This window comes from Lycorma delicatula, chromosome 7 (genome assembly GCF_047948215.1).
Source record: "Lycorma delicatula isolate Av1 chromosome 7, ASM4794821v1, whole genome shotgun sequence".
Taxonomy (NCBI): domain Eukaryota; kingdom Metazoa; phylum Arthropoda; class Insecta; order Hemiptera; family Fulgoridae; genus Lycorma; species Lycorma delicatula.
This window is the reverse complement of record NC_134461.1, coordinates 30,627,209-30,650,975: the sequence shown is the minus strand read 5'-3', so window position 1 is coordinate 30,650,975 and position 23,767 is coordinate 30,627,209. Positions and strand designations below refer to the sequence as shown.

The following is a 23,767-nucleotide window of genomic DNA, read 5'->3' as shown; positions in this document are numbered from 1 at the left end:
CGGTTGTACCTGGAGGTTTCTTTTTCATTGCCGAACCGGTTTCCTAAAAATTAGATATCCATGTTTTAATTGCATGTGCTGATGGACACGGTCGTGCCGTCCCAGATTAAAATGACGGCAAAATTCTCTACACGCTCCCTCCACACTGTCATTGTTTTTGTAAAACGCTTTGATAGCAAATGCACGTTGCGCACCATTCCAAGGATCCATGACAACTAAATGGCAGGTTAGGTTAGAGAGGCTGGCGCCACTTATCAAGTGGTACCAATCGCCTATGGCTACCAAAACAACTTTCAAAATTTCCCGTTTCTTTGAATCACCCTTTACTTGATCAGTTAAGAAAGCATGATGATGTTTTAAAGAATTTTTAATGACTTGCGTTAAACGATACATGGCATAATTGCATTAACAGAATTCTTTTTTGAGCTATTGTCATCAATATAACTTCATTAATATAGATGGTACGTGGAATTCTAATACTACATATATTTTTGCTTTTTATATGTTTTATACACGTAAAACAAAAAAGTGATAATTTTTGTTTAACAGATTTATGATCGTTGTGAATTTGCTGAAGAGTTGAAAAATAAGCATGGAATTTCTGGAGATGAATTAGAAAAATGGGTTTGCATAGCAAAATATGAATCCAATTTTGATACAGCAGCAGTTAATTATTATAGTAATGACCATGGAATATTTCAGATAAGTGAATTATTTTGGTGTAACAAAAACGGAAACGAAAGAAAAGCTTGTCATATTAATTGTGATGATTTAGAAGATGATGATATAACTGATGACTTAAAATGCGCTAAAAAAATACATAAAGCTCATAAAAGATTATCTGGTGATGGATTTAAAGCATGGGTGGTATATGAAATTTATTGTAAAGGTAGCCAATCAAATGGTTATCTGAATGGATGTTTTAATAATAAAACTATTTAGAAATTAAGTATTTACCAATTTTTTTTACATAATTTATTTTTAAAATATAAGGCTGTGTTTTATACTTATTATACATTTTTAAATCTAATATTTATTTTAGTGAAACTCAAGACACATGACGATATATTAGAATTATTTTACATTATGTAGAAAAAGTGCATTTCAATTGCATAATAACTGTACATTCCTCCTGTGCGTAATTATTACAACAATCTACAAGAATGTTACAGCTGATTTGAAGTTCATACTCAACAAAATTTAACAATAGCAACTTTTCAGACTAACGATGTGGTTTTGCAGAAGGCAGTTTTCACAAGCTGTAATGTGTACTGTCATACTACTATTTTGACACATTTAACATTTACGTATTATATATAATTATATATATAACCAATCACATATATACATACTATTTTTATAAAGAGGAAGAAGGTTTTTGTTTGTTTGGTTAAACAAAAAAAACTACCCAATCAACATAATCAAATTTTTACCCACGTTTTTTGGCATAACTGAAAAGGTTTTTGGATATATTTCATCTCGTTTCAAAAAAAAAATATATATATATATGCATTTGAGTAGTGGAAAATTGCTGGTTGAAGCACAAATGATAAAGAATTGAATTAATGAAATGTGAACTGGGTTTGAACTGAATGATTTGAATTAATTGAATGAATAATATTACAAAAATAAAAGAATTAAATTTTTATTACATAAAATAATCTATATACTATTATATAAAGAGGGTTTTTATTTGTTCAGGATAAACAAAAAAACTACTCGATCAATCACAAACGAATTTTTACTCATGTTTCTTGGCATAACTGAGAAGGTTTTTGAGATTTATTTCATCAAAAAATCTCAAAAGAACCAACCTATCGATTGCTTTCAAATTTTCAGAATACAGTTGTATTAACCTAGCTCAGTTGAAGGTTACAATATTAAAAATATTCATTATTCCTTCACTCCCAAGGAGGGTGAAGTTATAAATTAAAGATATTCATTAAGGAAAAAATAGATTTTTTCCTTAATAATAGATTAAGAGATAGAATAAATTAAATATATTAATAGATAGAGATATAATAAAAAGATAGAATAAAGGTCAACTTTTGGTAATTTTTTTAGGCTTTCTGTTACTGTGTTTGGTAGTTATTTATAACATATATAAAATAAAATTTATATTACATTTAATATAGTGTGAATGATAAACATAGATAACAGTTAACAGTTAGGTAAGTGATAACCAATTTGAACAATTTTTTAAATATCCAGAATGCAATAGAAGAAAGCTGATTTTTTTTTTATTTGACTGACGAATTGATAGGAAATAGATAATTGAATAGTTGTAGGAAATAGATAATTGTGTTTTTCACTTTTTCAATTGTGTTTTTAAGTATTCTTTGTGAAATATGTTTATAATACATAAATTGTGATTTTTATGTGGTATAAATAAATAACATTTTGTTCTTAATGTAAACAATTTCAGAATTATGTACTATAAAATCCACTTAAATATTTAAGCAGATTGATTGTTGATTAATTTCCAAATGTACATTACAAATTATTTATTTTTTAATCTAATAAACAAAGTTACACAGAAAACAGGTTGTTTCTTTATTTTAATCGTATACCATTTCATTCCATAAAAGCAAATCAATTGTATTATTGTGCGGACTGGATGCAAGTTTATTATTTATCTTGTAATATTTATGATGATAAACACTAGATCAAATCTTCCCAACCTGCATACTGAAAGTGGTACTAATGTGTGTCTACAGGTTTGGGGGTTTGAATCTGAGGTTGGTTTTGAATTTTTTATTTATAAGTGCCTGCAAATATTTGTCAACCTGTCTGTTTAATATTTTGAAATTTTTTATATCGACATCATTTAAATATGATGTGCAACCTTACTCTTTCTATTTAAAATTTTATTGTTCCAACCATGAAGGTTTGAGCAGTGGTGGATTTCTAAATATGCTAGCTAGGCTGTAGCCTATGGTGGCAAATTTTCAAAGGCAGTAATGGGCTGCCTTTGAAAATTGCTGCTTGGAACCGAGTCAGGCCCCGGACACTTGTTGGGATATAAGGTGGTTACCGTAGATTTAAGCTCATCAAGCACTACTACTATCTCCCTCCATTCGGTCTCTACAATTGGAAATAATCGTTTCATCTTCTCAATCGCCATTTCACCAGGAAGAGGAGGGGGGACATGTCTACCAAATCAGTCCATCACAGCCTTGTAGGCTCCCCACCAAGAGTCAGCATCAAGATCAGCAATGAACGTCTTCCGTGCATTTATCTTAGCTTCTCTGATCGCATCAGTTAATGGCTTTCTTGCTCGACTGTATTCTTTTCTCTTTCCCTCATTCATTCGACCAGTTCTACGCGTGTCCCGCTGCATTTTTCTCCTCAATACGAGTACTGATGCTCTTATTTCTGCAATTGCTGGGGACCACCAGTATCTATGTGGTCCATCCTGCTGTCCTGCATGTCTGCAGGCGTTTTGCAAGTATTCAGAAAGACGTACTGGGGTTATTTGTATATTTCTGTCGAACATTTGCAAGACCTCATCTGCCACTTTTCTGGCTTCGTAATCCATTGGCTTCCAGCATGGGGTTCTGGTATATCCGGGCCATGTGCAACCCATAGAAAATGTGATGGTGTTGTGATCAGTAGCAAGTTCCTCCTGTCGCACACTCCAGTCAGTTGGAATTATGCTTTCTGTTGTCATCATTATGTCTACGATCGAGCCATGACCCCGTCCAATGTATCTGGGGGACACAATCCATGTTACATGCCACAAGCCCTATTGCTGCAAACATGCTGGGCATGACATATCCGCGTCTTGTCGAGATCCTATCGTCCGGCTCACGACATTCAGAATTCAAATTGCCCATTAATACAATGGGTTTGCGATGTCCTCTTATAAATTCTTCAAGTTCTTCTGTAAATTCAGAAAACATTGCCATCCCCGAGTTGGGGGAGATATATGCAGATATTAGTATATGTTCAGTCAACTCCACAGCAACAAATCCATTATGTCTAGAGACACCTATCTGTGCATACCAACCTGATACGTTCAGAATAGCTGCATCAGCCTCCCAAGTGTAGGCAGTCACCCTCCTCATATTAGGTTCTGAAACTGCTAGAAAGTCAATGTTTTCCTCAATGGCCATTCTTCAAATCACGTCGTGAGCACGGTCCAAAGGCGCTATGGTTTGCATTGACTTACATCAGTTTCATCAGTCGGTCTTCTTGCAGGCCCCGCTGTCAGTCTGATGCCAGCCTTATTACATTTCAGGCACCTTGAAGACTCCGTACAGTCTCTTTTCTTATGGCCTTGTCCGCTGCAGTTATAACAACGACCAGTGGGATCAGGCCTGTAACATTGAGAGGAGGAGTGACCCATCTCCCAGCACCTAAAGCAGTAAGTATCGGATTCTTATCTGAACTCTATAAAGTACCCATTGTATACAAATTCTCGCCTGTATAAATTTCATTGCCGCTCTGTGTGTTGTGATAAGTGATGCATTTTGAATACTACCGTCTTATCGGTATTTTAAATTCATCCTTATCACCGATGACTTGAGCCACCACATTTCTTATTTCATTTTCAGTTGTGTCGCAGTCCAAGTCTCTGAGCTGGACCACAGTCCTGCGACTGCCTCTTGTTTTAAATCAATCTGTAGGTCTGCGGCTCTGTCTCTGAGTACGTTTTTTAAACCCTCTGCATTTGTATGACCCTTGACCCGAATGCATAATCGCTCATCAGCACCCATACGTAATGCCAGGACATCTCCACACTCTTCTCTTGTAACACATTGTTTTACAGTGCGAAGAAGGTCAGCACATGATCTTCCCGCGGATCTTACTATTAGCGTGCTACTGCCAGAAACTGCTGGCATCGTCAACCTGATGCGCTGAACAGGTCCACTTTGAGCTTTTGCGGTTGTCTGTAACAACACCATTTTTATTTTACCAATTCTCCCTCTCAGCATATATATTAACATGCATTTTATTGCCATACAGATTTTTCCGTCAGGTAAAACAAAACTCGGTGACGAGGAATCCTCCACCACCTTCCTGATCCATGAAAATATCCACTCCACCACTTTCTCTACTGTCTACTAGACAGTCGTATCTCTCACAGAAGTATCCTCTGAGTGTTATTGGGTCATGTTGCAGAGATGAGTTTCCTGGAAACATATGATTAGTGGATCAAGTGCGTGCGCCAGTACTCTAATATCTTCAATGCGGGACCGAAGACCTCTAACATTCCACTGAATAATGTTCATAAAGGTAAAAAAAAAAAATTGGGAAACTATATAAAAATTAGTTGTACGTGATTCGGTTTTTATTTTTTGTATTTTTTATTTTAAAGAACTCCAATGTCCTGGGGTCGGGTAGTTCTTCAACCATATCCTCCAGTATATGAGATGATGGTGGAGGAGATTTATTTGAATGGGATGCCGCAGAGGCATCCCAGAGGGGGTGATTATGTGGGTTCCCTTTACGGGGAGCTCATTAGGTGGCTTACTGCCAGCTATGATAGTCCCTGCCCGTACCAGTAAGACTTTGGGAACAGGGACTTTCATATGAATCACACTGTTGGATTCACTAACTGTCAGCTCTGATTCATCTCTGTCAGCTCTGAGATAGTGGCTGTAAGTGAAGCTACTTGATCAGAAAGCATCTGAACAAGTTTTTTAAGTTCATTGTAGGATCCGCACTGCTGATTACTAACATTTGTAGGAGTTTGTTTTGATGTAGCGGTGGCAAAAGATACATTTGGTTTAACCAGGTTCCGTGAATTCTTTATCTTTTTATATTCTCTGCGTGCAGCCGGGAAAGATAGCTTCTGCTCAGTACAGATTTTGAGAATTGTCTTTTCTTCTTTAAAGGTTGGGCAATCTCAGGAGCGGGCTGTATGTGTGAACCACTGCAGTCGCACATTTTTCACCTTCTTCGCAGTTAGTGTCATTGTGACCTTCTTTAACAGATCGAGCACAGATCTCCGTTTTCGAGCAAGATGCTGTAGTGTGACCATATCCTTGGCATCTGAAACATCGCCGGTTCGGGTATGAATGGTCATACCCGAACCGAGAGGTAACCCACTTTAATCTTCTCTGGTAGAACAGGGAGATTGAATGTCAGTATAAGAGACGGTATCGGTTCTTCTGTTCCGCTCTGCCGTTTCATTATACGCTTAACTTCAACAACATTTTGGGGGCGAAGCTCATCATTTATTTCAGTGATATCTACATCTAAAAGGTCTCGACAAAAAATTACTGGTCAGATGGACCACCAACCATCATTGTATTTATTATTGGAACTGAAATTTTGATCCCACGAGTACCGGCGAAAAATGGACCACTCCAGCAGAGCGCACGCGTACTGGAGCTAGAGCTAAATACAACTGGGTTCGCCCTGGTGCCCAGAGGACATCGTTCGAGACTTACTACGTAGAGCCATTCACCCATCGGCACAATTTGTTCCCACCTTGGGTTACGGTTGCGTTTCGTAAGATGTCACAACACCACTGAGTGTAAATGTAAGAAATATCAGTGTAGGATGTTGTTGAGTAATTGTGTAAGTGTGTATGTTGTAATTTATGTAGTGTTCCTGGTGTAGTATATGTGTATAGTGTAAAGTGTTCTGCAGCTCACTGTATAGTGGGAAGAAAAGCTGCAGAGGCTAGGCCCATGGGGACGCCAACCTCCAAAGTCTTAAAGAATAAGACTCCCCGTCCAGGGGGAGTAAAACAAATTGTTAGGGATGTAGGATTTAGGGGGGTATACCAAAATTAAACGATGGATAGGAAATCTTGGAGCTCCATCAAATGACTGAAGACAAAAAAAAAATTTAATGGAAATGATTCAGAAATAACCTCAATATGACACTTTTCGTTTGAGTTATGTACCTCGCAGGTACTTCGCAGTACCTCGCAGTACTATTAGTAATATACATTATTTTCATACTCAATACAATTATTGACTCGGCCTAACAATCCACCAATTTAATATGTAAGGATAATTACACGAGGTTAGATTATGTTTGCTGAACTCCCTCTAATTGATCTGAGTGACTACCTGCCCTTCCTAGTATTGTCACCTTAATAATCGTGGTTTACGCATTTTGGAGTACCTCTGAAATTATGTTTAGCGCTCGCAGCTGAGTGTTAAGTAGTTTTGAGAATGAAGGGCTGAAAATAAGTCAAATCAATTATGATAATTATAGTGGAAATATTAAATATTGTGAAAAAAATCCCTTTTAACTAATTTAATAACGTTCTTTACAATCTATCAGTTGATACAAAATTCAGTGGTTTATTTAAAAACAAATAATAAACATTAGATATGGATCACACGAAAAGGGAAAAAACATAAACACAAAAAAGTATTCAAACAAATTCAAATGACTATTCTCAGCTGCTATGGGAATTAGTAATTTTTTGATTTTTCATTTTAAAACTTCAAAGTCAAAAACTACAATAAAGTGATTTTTTTGTAGAATTAAAATCAGCATTGAGAAAACAACATATACAAAAATTAATGACTTGAATGTGCATATCTTTCTAAATAATTACCACAATGAATTATACACAGTGTACATCACCCACTTTCGCAAAATAGTATAAAAAAAAATCTATCGCCCCTTTTTTTTTTATTATTTTGATCTATTAGATTGTACAGATTATGAAATACTAATATATCATTGATAGAATAAAACTGGTGGTATTATTGGAGATAATTAATCTTCCAGCAAACTTTTTATCCATCATTATTCTAATGAAAAATGAGTAAATAGCATCTGAATATATAATATATAACTGCCTATTTATTTGTATACATAACATGATGATATTCATTTAAAAAAAAAAAAAATATTATACATCATCCATTTTTGTGAGAAAGTAAAAAAACATAAACCCCACCATTTTTATTAGATTTATTGATTATAAGAATATTAACATATCATTAATATTTATTAATTGCTGAAGAAAATCCAAGTTTCATCTAACTGAATGCATCATATTATGAGTATATTAAAAATAAAGTAAATATCAACCAAATATATTAGTGTGTACTACTCCTGTATATTTCTTTTTATAAATATTATGAGAGAGAGACTTTTGCTGAAATAAAAACGAATTATACATCATCCAAGTGAATTAAAAATTTCAGCGAAAAAGTTTTTAGTTATGAAGCTCATTTCCACCTTGTTGATATCATGAATAAACAAAATTGTCGAATTTGGGCAAGTGAAAAGCCAAAAGCAGTTCAAATGTGTTCATGTATTCACAAAATGATGGTATGGTAAGCAAATTTGGGTTGGTGTAGTGATCGGGCTCTTTTCTTGAACTTCAACTTCAACAGTTCACAGTTCAACAGTGTTCAAGTTGAACAGTTGAGAACAACACTAGTGTTACTGTTATGGTTAATGCTGTTCGTTATTGCGCAATGCTTGTGAATTTTTTGTCAGATTTGGATGATTCCAACAAGACTATGCACAAAATATATGAAACCATCCAATTGCAGCAGACCAAATTCCCAAATCGTGTAATTTTTTGTTTTGGATATTAGAACTGGCCGGCAAGATCATGTGATCTAACACCTTGTGACAGACATGTGAATATGTGGTTGAAAAATTTTTAAAAAGAATGGACACTGCCAACAGACCTATTGAGCAGTTGAGTGGGAGAACTCGGACTGTTAAGACGTGCTATTTTCGCTCCGCTGTTTTTTGCTTTTTGATCGGGTTTTTTCGGCTTTATCTATCAGGAAAGTGCTGTTTAACATTGTGATTGGACTACTGGACAAGTCTAAAGAAAAAATAGAATTTTTGGTTAACGGATTACTAAATTTTAAAAATTTTTTAAAAAACTTTTTTGTTTTTTGTTTTTTTTTAAACGGAAATTTTGGATTCACATCGAGGATGGATATACAAATAAGTGTTTAAAATTTTGTGAAAATTAGACAACGGTCAACTGAGTTATTTCTGTTTTTTATAGTGGACATTTCTTACAAGTTAATACAGGAGAGTGACGTCACTGTATTTAACGTGAATAAGGACTTTTCACTAACAGTAGGTATACTGAATTTTTTCTACAGTTTACAGACTTTTATAAGGGTAACTTTAAACGTTCATATCTTGTTATCCGTTGGTCGTAGACCAAAACTGATCAGGATTAATACGAATTGGGTCATTTCCTATCGATTGACCTCCCTTATTTTTTTTATTTTGGGGGACCGTTTTGACCCCCCTTTTTTTTGACCGCCCCGTTGGTCCTGGATCAAAACCGTTCAGGATCTATACGAACTGGGTCATTCCCGATTGATTGACCCCCCTAATTTTTTTCGATTTTGGGGAACCATTGACCCCCCCTTATTTTTGGCTACCCCACGTGTGGGGTATCAAATTAAAGGGAATTACTTGGAGAACACAATTGCTACATAGTTGTTATTTATCATCCATGGCGGATAAAGCAGAACAAAGTTATGCTAGTGGACAGGGATAATCAGGCCTTCCGCCGCTGAAACCGACTGATCCCAAGGGCAAAAAACGAATCAGACAATCCTCCTCTGAATAAGAGGTCTATACTGGTGGCTTAAAGGAGTTACTCTTCGACTAGGACAACCGATGATGCATTACAAACAACATCTGGGAAAAAACATGTTAAAAACATCTGCAGGAGACTACGACTACTCCAGAGACCAGTTCGCAATATACACAGATTGATATGCCCCCTGGTGCAGATCAGGAAGACATATTAAGTCTTGAATTAACCGATGAGGAACTTCTGGATATGACCGCTAAGAGATGGTCTGCCTGGACAATGTCTAAAGCCAAATTAATTACCTTGCCTGCAGAGGGCGTTACAGATACCTGTCAATTTATTGATATCATCAAGTCCAAAAGGGCAATGGCAGAGGGCAAGAAGCCTGGAATGATAGCTGTAGACACTTCTGTCATTATGGATGACGAATATGATACTCAGACCAATAAGTATACTGTTTTCTACGACTCGACAGAGAGCGACAGGGCTGCTGCTGGGTGTATACTAGGCGCGGTCAAGAAGATCTTACTAAGGGCCCCTAATGCGGCGTTCGTTCTGCCAAGTGGTTCTATTGGTGTCATGATTAAGAAGGTGGTTATATCTATCTGTTCAGGACTAGTGAGACGCCTGGATTAATGGTAGAGCAGAAAAAGACTGAAGAAGATAGGACGCGTTCTAGATCCGCTTTTGCTCGGCGATCAACACCTGTTGTGGAGGGCAGCAAAGTGGTGGTTGTCCGGTCACAGGGCAAGTCGTATGCTGATCTACTCGGGACTGTAAAGGATAAGATCTTTAAAGATGAGGCAGGGGAAATTCTGTCCCTTCGCAAGAGTAGAAATGAAGACTTGGAAGTCAAAATTAAAGATGCTAAAGATGCGGCTCAGTTTACCGCAACATTGAGAGACAGGGCTTCTGACCTTCAAGTGGATTTTCGTACTAAGGGCGACCGACGCGCAGTGGTACACGTTAAAGACATGGAAGAGAGTATCACAGCGCAAGAATTGAGCGAGGCTATTATGGCTGTTATTGGAGACACTGAGTCTTTCAGAATTACCTCATTACGGCAGGCTTATGGAAATACTCGAAATGCGACAGTAATAACCAATCAGAGGGCTGCAACTAAGTTAATTTCCAGTAGAATTAAGGTCGGCTGGGTTCACTGCCGGGCTTATATCAGGACTGATAATATGAGGTGTCAAAAGATGCTGGGCCGCTGATCACACGAGTACGGTATGTAAAGGCCTGGATAGGTCAACCCTTTGTTACAACTGCGGTCAGAAAGGCCATGTGATAAGAGACTGCAAGGAGGCCACTAAATGCCTTGACTGCAACGGCACAGACCATCGCACGGGAGGAGTGCAGTGTGGACTACCTAAATAATGGCTAAAATAATACTATCTAACGCCAACAGGAGCATTCTTTCCCACGATCTGGTGGGGGAGACTGCGAACGATCTTGAGGTTGACTTTATAGTCACCACAGAGCCCAACCTGAGCACGGCGGCCAGAGGTGATTGGTGGGCTGATGCAGTTGGGGATGTTGCTATCAGTAATGTCTCCGGCCGTCTTGCCTGGCACCTACTTCATAGAGGTGAGGGAATTCTGGCAGTAGCACTCCCGGACTTTGTCCTTATAGCCGGTTATGTAAGTCCAAACATTAATATCGGGGACTTTGTGCAGTACATCAACGATTTGCAGCGAGTCATACAGCGGGCACCTAGTAGACCTATACTCTTAGGCGACTTTAATTGTAAGTCCATTTTAACTGGCAGCCTTATACCAATGCAAGGGGACGAATCTTCATTGACATGATGATGACCACAGGGCTGATCTGCCTGAATGACTGCACTTATACCTACGAGGCAAGAGGCCATAGATCAGTGCTGGATCTTACGCTGGTGGACGGCAGATGGAATCCTTCCGTCTTTAGTTGGAGCGTTCTTGAATCTGAAACCAGAATCGATCACCTAGCAACTTTGCTTGTTATGGAAGGCGCAAGACCTTCAACATCAGTCACTGCACGATTTAGATTTAGTCCAAGACAAGTTGAGGTGGTGGTTAACAAGATTGCCAGGACCCTATCTGATGGAAGAATAGTAACGCCGCAAGTCCTTCAAGAATCAATTATTACAGAACTGTCTAGAGTCCCGCAGTTTGGAGGGGGTCGTCACCCAGTATACTGGTGGACGTCTGATATTGCAGACCAGCAAAGTGTTACAATTTTGGGGTAGGAAAAAGCAAAGGCTGCGGCCCGCTGGCGGTGCGCCATATGAACAGGCGAAGGAAAGATTTGTCCAAGCTAGGCGTACTTTGAATCATCTAATAAAGACTAGTAAAAGAAACTGTTGGAAACAGCTGTGTGCTGACTTGATTCAGACCCGTGGGGACGGGCATACAAAATAGTAATGAAGAGACTAGGACGCCGCTTGCCTGTCCTAGTTACAGAAACGGCCAGACTGCATCTTCATAGCCTCTTCCCTGTTCAAGACGAGGGACATACGGACATAATAGACTGTGAAGCTAAACGCTTTACACAAAACGAGGTCGCTATTGCCGTTTCAGGTCTGAAGGATAAAAAAAGTCCGGGTCCGGATGGAATCCCGGCTGCCTCCTCTAAGGATTAATGAAGATAATCCCCTGGGAAATCACTGACGTGGCCAATTATGGCGTACAAAACAAGACTTTCCCCGCAAGCTGGAAGGAGTCACCAAAATTGCCTCCTAGGAGGCAGCCTCAGGGAAAGCTAGAAAAAAGGAAACTACTTGGTGGTGTTCTGAGTGTGCAGTAGCTTTTTGTATACCCGACTGTTTCAAAATTTACCACACTGAAGCTAAGTATGTTTAAAAAAGTACCACAATTTTTTATTTTCTTCATATGTATATAACTTTTAGAACATCATAATTTTAAATAGGTAAAATAGGTATTTAATACAATATATTAAAATATATTAACTGTTAAACAATACATCATGTACAGTAATTAAATACGAAAATTCAAATGCATAAAAACAATGGAAACACACAAGGGAATCTTAAATATAAAGTAAATGCAATCTTGCAAAAAAAAATTGTTTGGTTTCAGATATTAGCCTAAAAAAATTTAACAATTTAGATTAACTGCATTATCACCTGTAACACCATATCCAAAAAACAAAACCTTTATCATCACAATATTTGTGATGATAAAGGTTTAACGCCAATAATGTATGCTGTACTATATAGTGAAAAAAGTATTAAAACAGAAATTATATCTACATTAATTGAAAATGGTGCCTATATAAAGATGGTCGAACAGCTTTATGCCATGCATTTTTTCAAGGACACTTTTATAATGAAATTCTGGTTTTACTATTAGATAGTGGAGCGAGTGTTCGTAAATATCTGACAAATCTTCGTGAAAGTAAAACACCTTTAATTTCGGTTTGTAATAATTTTTTAGATGTTAAAATTTTAATTGAACTTTTATATGGTGTAGAAGATATTAATGAGAATGATGATGCATTTCATACATCATTTTTATCTCGATTATATTCTCGTCATGTTGAACTAGCCATTTTGCTTATCTTTGATCATTCAGATTTAGTAAAGAAAAATAATAAACTAATTTTCGATACTTTTTCAAGTCGATTTATGCTGAAAAAATATTTTATTGTATTGTCTTAGATATAAACTATTTCGATTTCTATAGATCATTATTATATGTGGATATAGATGAAAAAAATATCAGTTAAAATGATAACTGTTTTAGGAAAACGTTTTTGTGCAAAATTGGTTGATTGTGAATCGAATACACTACTTCATTACACTATTGGTCCCAAACTTATAAATGCATTAATTATATATGGTAATGGTGATGTTACTGCAAGAAATAATAACGGAGAAACAACATGCCACCAAGTATTATTAGCTACTGGTGGCTTTCCTCATGATGCAGCTAAATCATTTATAAAACATTTACTTTTAGTTCTTCCTGAAGAGTTGGATAGACACTGAAGTAAAATTACAATATACTAATTTTATTAATTTTTGTAATGCTGAATTAATAAAGATGCAATCTATAAATATAGTAGATAATTTATCGTTTTTTAAATTTTGTTGTAAATTATCTAAATATGATATGAATCTAATATCAGAATTTTTGTGTTTATAACGATGAGAAAATTAAACAACTATTTCCAATTTATTATGATATAATTATTATGAAAATAAAGAAATGTAAGATCGATTTAAGTAAAAGACATTTAATAAATGCTTTAGAGAGATTAATTATATCAAATAGAACTATTAAATCGTATGATCCTAAGAAATATGAAGCCGATTTAAATAATTGTTGTAGTGTTGAACATTCTGATAAGTTATGCGAGTGTGTTTTTCTTAATTGTGACATATTACATTGTATTTCTAAATATTTGTACTATAGACATGTTGTTAATTTATTGCTTGCTTCATTATAATTTTGATAGAAGTAATTATTCTGTTGTATTATGAGTACAATTTGAGTAATGACTGATATTGTAGATTTATTTTTTTTGGTTTAGATTTTAGATTTCCAAGGACTGAGTGATATGATACTATTATATTGATGCAGAGTCTTATATGATAAATGGTTTGTTTTATCTAACTTTGTGCAATATTAATAAATTATTTGTTAAATATCTACTTGTTTTCTTTGATTACTAATTTTTTTTAAATTGTTAACAGATTCAACAATTTCAACATATTTGTATTACATTTTAATGTTACAATTACATTTCTGCTAATTGATTATCTGTAGACATAAAAAATTTTGTATTAAATAAATAAATTAAAAAATCTTCAATAATTATATCTTTCCTGTGTTACTTTTTAACTGATTATATTTTTTTCATTTTTATTAATTACTACATTGGGTTTCCTTCATAAAGATGTTATGTTAACTCTTAACAAATACATTTTGAGGTGTTATTTTCACAAAATTAACGTATGCTAAACATTTACCTACACTGATCTTTTAAAAAAAAATCTCAGTTTTCAACGAATATAATTTTCATGAAGTTATAATACACCTTGGATCATTTTTTTTTTATCAAAGTATATTCAGTGAAATTTTAACAGTTACCAAATTATAGTTAGAACATCTACTTTTGTTGGCCAATTAAAAGTAAATATCCCGTACTAGATAATAAGGCAATTGAACCAAGCAGCATAAGTGTTGCGCATAAAATAATTTGATAGTTTCAAAATTACCTCAAGAGATAAAAATATCAGTGTGAAGTGGTATTCCACTTCTGTTTATTAATAAAATATGTTTTTATTTTTTTTTTTTTTTTATAAAGAAAATATCTTATCATTGTCATTAATAATGAAATCTATGTTTATATTTACCTGAAACAAGAATATATTTTTACAACAGCTACAAGTTTCTTAAACTCACTAATTAGTAAAAACTATTATTATTTTTAATAAAATGTTGCATTTATAAACCAACTTCATCTTGTCTATTCATCGATAACACTGTGGAACAATAATTTTGCTTCCTGGAAAACTACAACTGAAATAAATAAAACATAACCGCCAAATGCCAAAAATCCTTAAATGTTATTCCCATCACCCTCAATTTTTAAGAAATACATTTTTATATGGTTTTTGGTTTTTGTAATTCATATCTGTGATGCACAATGATGTTTCACAAAATGTTGCAAATAAATAATAAAAAGCAATATTGTTAATTCTACTTTTCTCATCTTCTGGATTGATGTATAAAAACAACTTCTTCAGATGTGAATATTAATACTATTGTCAGTGCTTCAACATGTCTTCTTGAAAGTGTGGGAATAACAGCAATGTTTTTTGTTATTTTTGTGAACAATTTATGTTGAAATCTCAGAGGAGGTCAGTGACTTCATTAATTTAGAAAGGTTATAAACTTTATTTTGGTTGCTCAGTTAGAAGTCAAGACAAACCGTGAGCTCCACATATGTGTTGTTCAACTTATGCAACTGACCTTAGAGCTTAGCATACTGTAAAAAGAAGCTCAATGCCTTTTGCTGTGCCCACACAGTATGTCTGAAAAGTTCCCAAACTATATTAAATAAAAATACAGATTTAAAGATAAAAAGATTTACTCACAATAGCCTTCTACATAGAACCCTTCTGTAGTTATACACTCGTTGCAATACCGGTAGAGCCCATCAAATGCTCTGGAGAAATCAATTTGTGGGATCGCCTTCAACTGTTCGGTGCAAGCCCTTTGCATGGGCGGAATGTCATCGAAAAAGCGGCCTTCATCTTCAGCTTGAGTTTTGGGAATAGAAAATAGTCTGCTCAAGCAAAGTCTGGTGGGATAAGACGGTGATTTGATTTGCGACATAGTAACTGTTGCCATTTGTACCGGGGCATTATCGTGCAAGAGTCCAACTACCCAGATCCTGGTACTGGGGCCGGATTCGACGAATGCAACCCATGAGGCGTTTCATTACTTCCAAATAGAAATTAGAATTCACGGTTTGACCAGTTGGGAGCAGAGGACTCTTTGCCACCCATCTAATTTCTCAGATGGAACTGAAAAAAAAGCAGAGCTCCTAGCTTCCAGACTACTGGAAAGGTATCTATTGCAGGAAAATGTCAAAACATCTGTTTATCGCAATTGTGAAAAACATTTACTACATTCGTTCCTTCAAAGTTTAATATGACCTTTGCCACAGACATTGATGGAATTATGAAATCTGAAATGTGAACATAAACCAAAACAATGGCGATTGTTTATAGATGCTTCCAAGGCCAGTTTGAAAGTAATTCTACTTCATATAGGAAATTTTCTTCCAATTGTACCTATTTTCCATGCTATAAATATGATGGAGTCATGCGAGACAATTTTATATAGATACTATTTTAAGTTTAACAATATTGGGACTACAAATGTAAGATATGTTTCACTATCTAAAACTAAAAATTTTCTGATGCCTTAAACTTTTTGTGTTAAGTTTATTTTTTTGTTTTCTTTATTTTTATAAAAGTATGTCTTTACTAACAGGTACTGCAGAAATTCAGGTATCCATTTTTTACTGAAATGTTATGGTACGTTTTGGAACGATACATCATTAACAGCTAGTTCCATGTAAAGATTAAAAAGTAACTGGGATAGGGAACATCCTTGTCGGACTCCCTTTCTTCTTATGGCTTCTTTCTTATGTTCTTCAATTATTACTGTTGCTGTCTGGTTCCTGTAAATGTTAGCAATCGTTCTTCTATCTCTGTATTTGAACCTTAATTTTTTTTAAATGCTGAACATTTTATTCCAGTCTACGTTATCGAATGCCTTTTATAGGTCTATAAACGCCAAGTATGTCGGTTTGTTTTTCTTTAATCTTCCTTCTACTATTAATCTGAGGCCTAAAATTGCTTCCATTGTCCCAATACTTTTTCTGAAACCTAATCGGTCTTCTCCTAACACTTCTTCCACTCTACACTCAATTCTTCTGTGTAGAATTCTAGTTAAGATTTTTTATCCACGACTAGTTAAACTAATTGTTCTGTATTCTTCACATTTATCTGTTCCTGCTTTCTTTGGTATCATGACTATAACACTTTTTTTGAAGTCTGATGGAAATTCCCCTTTTTCATAAGTATTACACACCAGTTTGTATAATCTATCAATATTGAAGTTATCTGTTTAAATTTATAACTGAAATATATCTCAAAGGTAAGTAAATAAAGTAATAATAAATTATCATGAAACACATTCTGATATATCTTATATATAAAGATGTTTTTACAAGCAAAATTTCTGATGAAAAATAATACAACATAAAGCTACCTTTTTATGTGTTTTCTTTTTAATTAAAAAAATCATTATGATTAAAACAAATTTAAAAAATGCCCATTTCATTTTTTGAATCGATCGATATAAAATAATAAGTAAAGATAATAATAACATTAATTTTGTTATTATTTTTCTTGATGTCCAGTTTGTCTGAAATCAGCATTTTCCAAACATTAATAATATAAGAGGATCTGCGTATTTTTAAAACAAAGCTTTATTTATTTATGTATTTCTCTTGTGTTTTTTGGAAGTTCAACAATTGTAACAATACTATTTCTTAAATTAGCTCTTGAATGGCCAGATCTATTACAAGAATGGGAAAAATATCTAATTAGTAGTTACGGATCACTTTACTATTTACCCAAGAAAATAAAATTGACTACTGTTGTAATGTCGCTAGCTTTAAGTAAGTTTATATAATGTTGATATTTTGTGTAGTATTATTGTTTTAAATATATATATTATAATTAAATATAATTTTTTTTTGTTCCATAACCAATGAGGCAAAAGTCATTTGTCTGTTTCATTCACTCATACTTATGCATCTTTCTGAAAATATTGCATCGTCATATATCTGAACGTTATAAAAAATTCAATATTATTTTGGTTTATTATGCATAACTTATAAGTAGTTGCATGTTTAGTTTATGAAAATAATCATAGCTTATTCAACAACCTGTTGAATTACATTCTACATCATTTCATCCAAAAATAAAGTTTTGACATCCAGATCTCAGATTTTGATGAAACTTTGTATATTTAATTATTGTTTAGATTTTTAATTATCAGAAAGGAATTTTTTCTCTTTAACTCTTTATGATTTTCATTTTACAGCTGTTTTTTCCAACATAAAAGATTTATTTTATCAAGGAGATATTTTTTAATATGTCAATAAAATTTGTGTCTTCTGATTGGAGGAATTCCTTTGTTATGTCTCTTTAAAAACAATATTTTTATTTTTGTTCCAGCACTTAAGCGCTGTATTAGTAGCAATGGTATCATCTATAATTGGCAAGTTTTCTTTAGTGTCATACAGAATCTGTTTAAAAATCACAAGAAATAATTTTTACTACATTCTACATTTTAGATCATCAAATTAAAGATAAAATTCTAAATTTTAATATTACATGTATTTAATATTAGTGTGCCTAAATTATTTGGGTGGCATTAGGCTAAATTTTTGGTTATCATTAACAATAATCTTTTACTCACTTTCACATAAAATATGATCAGAAATCAGTTGAAAATATTAAATTGTACAATAATTATTCAAAATTATTACTCAAACATGCTAAAATGAACTTGCTTGACGTAAATTTTTTTTTATTATTTTTCGAAGACACGAAAGAATCTATCTTTTAATATGCATATAAAATAAAATATTGTACTAATGTATATTGTACTAATGTTCGGTAATAATATGCATATAAAATTCAGAAAATACTGATGTTGACCGATTGAACTAGCAAACACAATTTGAGAAGAATACGTAACTATGCAGAATACAACTGCAATAATGTAATTACTTGACGAGCGGTTAATGAATATACAATGTGTATAACCTTACTGGCTAAATATAATCTGAAATGTCCCAGATAAATGTTAGAATGATAAATAAATACGTAAGATTAAGTAATTTCAGATGTCCCAGATAAATGTTAGAATGATAAATAAATACGTAAGATTAAGTAATTTCAGCTATTAACATTTCTCGACAGAAAAGTGTTATGTAGACTGGATATTCTTCCTTCCCCCCTGAGAAACTGAAAAAAGGATTTTTTTTATCCCCCTCCCTTTCTAGGGGTTTGAATAATACCAGAAAATATGTTAGCTATCAGGTGGATATTAATTAATATGAAAAGATTTCTACCCCTTCAATAAAAGTTTGAGATATAGGACCTGTAGCGTGACAAGGTCTACCACAATCTTAATGTTTTGGGTCATATTTTGGAATAATAATTGGAAAAAACCTTGTTTTCTTAATAAAAATTTTAATAGAAATTCTTGTCATTCTATTTTAAAATATATAATTTTATTAAAGCCATAAACAATGTTAATAAAAGAGGAAGGTTTTTCTCATTTTTTAATTTTTTTTTAATTCATTTCCTGTTATTAATAATCATTATTTTATTTAATCGTCATTTCTGCTTACTTTTCAGAGTTTTCATCCTTCTCTGGCTGAGGAAGTATTCCCTTACATTTTAACATGTAAAGTTTTCAACAACCTTTTGACTAACATCATGTTTCACGTGAAAAGTAAAAAATAATGGAAATGACTTGCCTCTTCAGCTAAACCTCTTCACCCAACCGGTTCGACCAATTAGAAGTAAGAATGGGTTATCACCATTCACCGGATAGTAGACAACCACTTAACCCCACCGTCAATTTCAGACGGCCCGATTTGAGTATAGGTTATAAACCCCCTTAAAATTGACTCCCAAAACTTTTACATTTCAATTTTCAGGTACCCGAAGTATTAGGAAGCAGTAATAAGAGGAAAGGACCCGATCCCAGGAGAACGCACAATTAGTGCACAAACCTCTGCGAAGAAGAAGCAAGCATTTATGCCACCCCCTGGCATTACCAGAGAGAGAAGTCAAATTTTTGTATGTTGCTCTACGAGCAAAATTTGTTTTCCAGTTGCATGATGGGTACTTCGTAACATAAATTGGTGGAGGCGATTGTCATCACATAAAGTTGGTGTCAGACATTGGTATTTTGGAGTTCTGATCCAGTATTTTTGTACATTTAATTTCAGGCACTGTCATGTGGTTTGGAGACTTCGTGACATATTTTGGTGGAGGCACCGTTTGTGTATTGTGGTTTTTGATATATTTTGATGGAGGCACCGTTTCTGTATTGTTATTTGTGACATATTTTGGTGGAGGCGTTACAGACCCATAAGGTCCATATGTCCCTGCCTCCTGCATCCATCATGACTAGAATTAATTGCAGTTGCATATATGATATTATTGTGCCAGATTTCATCGAAACTGAAACATCCGATTAGGAAATATCCAGCTTCTGGAATTTTTCAACGCTAAAATTATATTATTTGGTTAGTCATAAAACAGCAAGATCTGCAAAACTCACATGGGCAAAATTTGAGTTGATTAGCCTAAATTTTTCTTTTATAGTTTACTGTACGGCTTTACAATATATCTCTATGCCGGCAAGGAAAGTAAAAAAAGTTATAAACAAATTTTTAGATTTGAAAAAAATCATAAAGAAAATTTTACTTATTGTTTATCAACGTTTACTTAAAAAAAAAAAAAATTAATTACATACTGTTTTACCAGAAACCCTAATGATAAAAGAATCGGTAATCGATTAAAAATAGTAATGGAAGATAATTAGGTTCTAAAGTATTATATGATGTGTATAAAACTAATTCTGTTTTCTAGAACGATAAAGAGGATGTATTGCAGATTATTTTAAAGAAGAGTTTGATTTGTTTGACGTCTCTCTGTCTCTCTCTCACTACTATTTTCACAACATCTTCTCTAATGACATTACTAAACATTAATTTCCTAAAATGAATACATTCTAAACCAATTATTAGCTATAGTATCTATTTTCTCAATTTTTGTTGGAGAATGTATCTCGCATATATCGCTTAAAAGTTGTGATGCAAATGAAATAATAAAAATGGTTGTTAAAAGATTCCTTTTCTAGTGATTTAAGTAATTAATGTTGTATATTTATTTTACAAGAAATAAATATTAAAAATTAAAAAAATCCATTTCGGCAAGCCGGAAGGCGGAGATAGATTTCACCGGTGCTAAGTAGGGGATAAAAAATATTTCAACCGTAAAATTAAGGAAAACTTCAAATTTAATTAATACGACAATGGTTTCATGTGAAAAAAATTTTCACATATTCAGCATACAACAAGCCCATCTTGTTACAATTCCAGCAGTATTTTGGTCATCCCTTGTCGTAAAAGTTGATTGAATTTGGTTCAAAGGTTTTAGGTTTAAAAATATAATAGCTTATCTACTATTAATTCACACACACACACGCGCGCGCGCACCCACCCACACACACACACACACTGCCTTGAATATTAAAAATTACTGGAATAACTCATAATTATTAGTAAAAGAATAATTCATTGAAAAATTACTACGTACCTGGAAAAGATACATTTAATTCTAGGTAGATTTCAAAAAAAAGCTAATGGGTACCATGATTCTACTTAACGAAAATTCCAACATCTTCACGTTTCACATCCCCAGACCCAAAAACCACCGTCAGCTCAAAAGTTTATATATATATATATATATATATATATATATATATGTCACTTTCTTGTGGACACAATAACTGCCGTAATTTTGCGCCAATCACTTTCAAATTGTTCCTTAAACTCGTCCCAAAATTTCGGTCCGGTTTATTAACGGCAAAAATCTGACCATGGAGGTCAATGAGGGTCTTTTTCGAAAAAACCAAAATATCGCTATAACTTTCTTGGTAAGTAAAATACTGAATTCGTTTAACATTCCTACTATTTTTTGGATAAGGGCCTAAAACCTGTATAAGTAAAGTTTTTTGATATCACCAAACATCGGCCCAGGGGGTGGAAAAAATTGGGTTTTGAAGACAAAAAGTATCATACCTCTTCCCGACCATAGATCCTGTTACAAACCTGGGTCTATGGTCAGAGGGAGGGTAAGTGATAATGGCTGGTTGAAGCCACAGTGAGTAGCTACATTACTTGGTTGCTCTAACTGAAGTTAAACTTTTACTAAGAGTTGGTTGATGACTAGTATCTGTACCACGGTAGAGCTGGCTGTCCCTAAGGTCCATTATGAGCCCCAGAATAGATCTACTCTCAAAAATATCAGTTCTTGATGAAGTTGAGTGAGCGTATAAAAAGAATGTTGTGGGGGCATGTTAATGAGCATTAAACTGTTAAAACAAATCATGAGATATTGCATAAATGGATGAAGTCTTTTAATGAATACTAGTATTATAGTTTTACATATACATATATAAAATATAGTAAAGCATTAGTAGTACCTTAATTTTACGATGTGGCTGCGCAACTTTAAGTTATCACCACCATGGCTAATCCATTGAGCATATAGAAGTAAAACTTGGACGGTCGGAGTCTTTGAGAAGAAAAGATTAGAAGCTTTTGAAATGCAATGCTATAGGAGAATGTTAAAAATCATATGGGTGGATAAAGTGACAAATGAAGAGGTGTTGTGGCAAATTGATGAAGAAAGAAGCATTTGGAAAAATATACTTAAAAGAAGAGACAGACTTATAGACCATACATTAAGGCATCCTGGAATAGTCGCTTTAATATTGGAGGGACAGGCAGAAGGAAAAAAATTGTGCAAGCAGGCTACGTTTGATATATGTAAAACAAATTGTTAGGGATGTAGGTGGTAGGCGGTATACCGAAATAAAACGACTACCACTAGATAGGGAATCTTGGAGAGCTGCATCAAACCAGTCAAATGACTGAAAACAAAAAAAACTTTAATGAAATAAATAAAATTTAAATAATTTAGACAGAGGTAACTTTAAAAACCCAATCATTAATATTTTAAATAAAATTTTATAAAAACAATTTAAACTAAAAAATACATTTCTAAGTTGTCTAAATAATATGGACATTTAAAATATCATTATCAAATTACAAATTGTGAAATTTGTACATTTGGTACCTGGTAAGTAAATATATGAATAAAATACCCAGAACTGTACTGCAGCATATAAAATTTGGTACCTGTTAGAATTTACAACATATAAAGCGAGATTCTGAATACACTTTGAACTAGGTCAGCGCTTATTAAATTTTCTACCTGTTAATCAAGAATCTAAATAACAGAACCTGAAATTTGCAAGAGCATATCAAATATTCTACCTGTTAACTAAGAATTAAAATAATGTACTTAACTGTGTCAGAGCTTATCAAATTTGCTATCTCTTAAGCAAGATTCTAAGCGATACACACTGAAATATGTCAGAGCAAATCAAATGTATTACCTGTTAAGCAAGAATCTGAAAAATACACCTTGAACTGCATCTGAGCATATCAAATTTGCTATGTGTAGCACCTTAAGCTGTGTTGTTTTTACAATTTATAATTTTAAAGTATTATCTTAAAAATTAAACCTAATTAGAACATCGATCCAGCGGAATGTATTTATTAAATCGGAAGATTTTATTATTTTAAAATGTCAACAGAAAAATGTTAAGGAATTTTAAGAGATATAACTTCCAAACGATTTTTCTATTATTCCGGTATTGAAGAATATTAAAATAAAAAGAATTTCAACGGAATAAATATTCAAGAAAGATTTATCATAATGAATTTACTTCTATTTTCCACGTTTAATTTTTCCCTTTTGTACTTGTGCAGCGGTATGCATTACTATTCAAGCCTTTTTAGTTTACCCCATTTGTGATTCTCTTAAGAATGCATTTTCACAACATAATATGGCCAGTCCAGTCAGGA

The 23,767-nt window shown here is 33.8% G+C and overlaps 1 protein-coding gene across 1 annotated transcript in view; it reads left to right on the top strand.

Moving 5' to 3' along the window:
- Positions 1-23,767, top strand: part of LOC142327961 (uncharacterized) — a 95,463-nt gene that overhangs the window by 15,095 nt on the left and 56,601 nt on the right. The window contains exons 2-4 of the mRNA XM_075371385.1: positions 550-921; positions 9,632-9,945; positions 10,110-10,590. Coding sequence (XP_075227500.1) covers positions 550-921; positions 9,632-9,945; positions 10,110-10,590 — 1,167 coding nt within the window. The remainder of the gene's footprint in view (positions 1-549; positions 922-9,631; positions 9,946-10,109; positions 10,591-23,767) is intronic.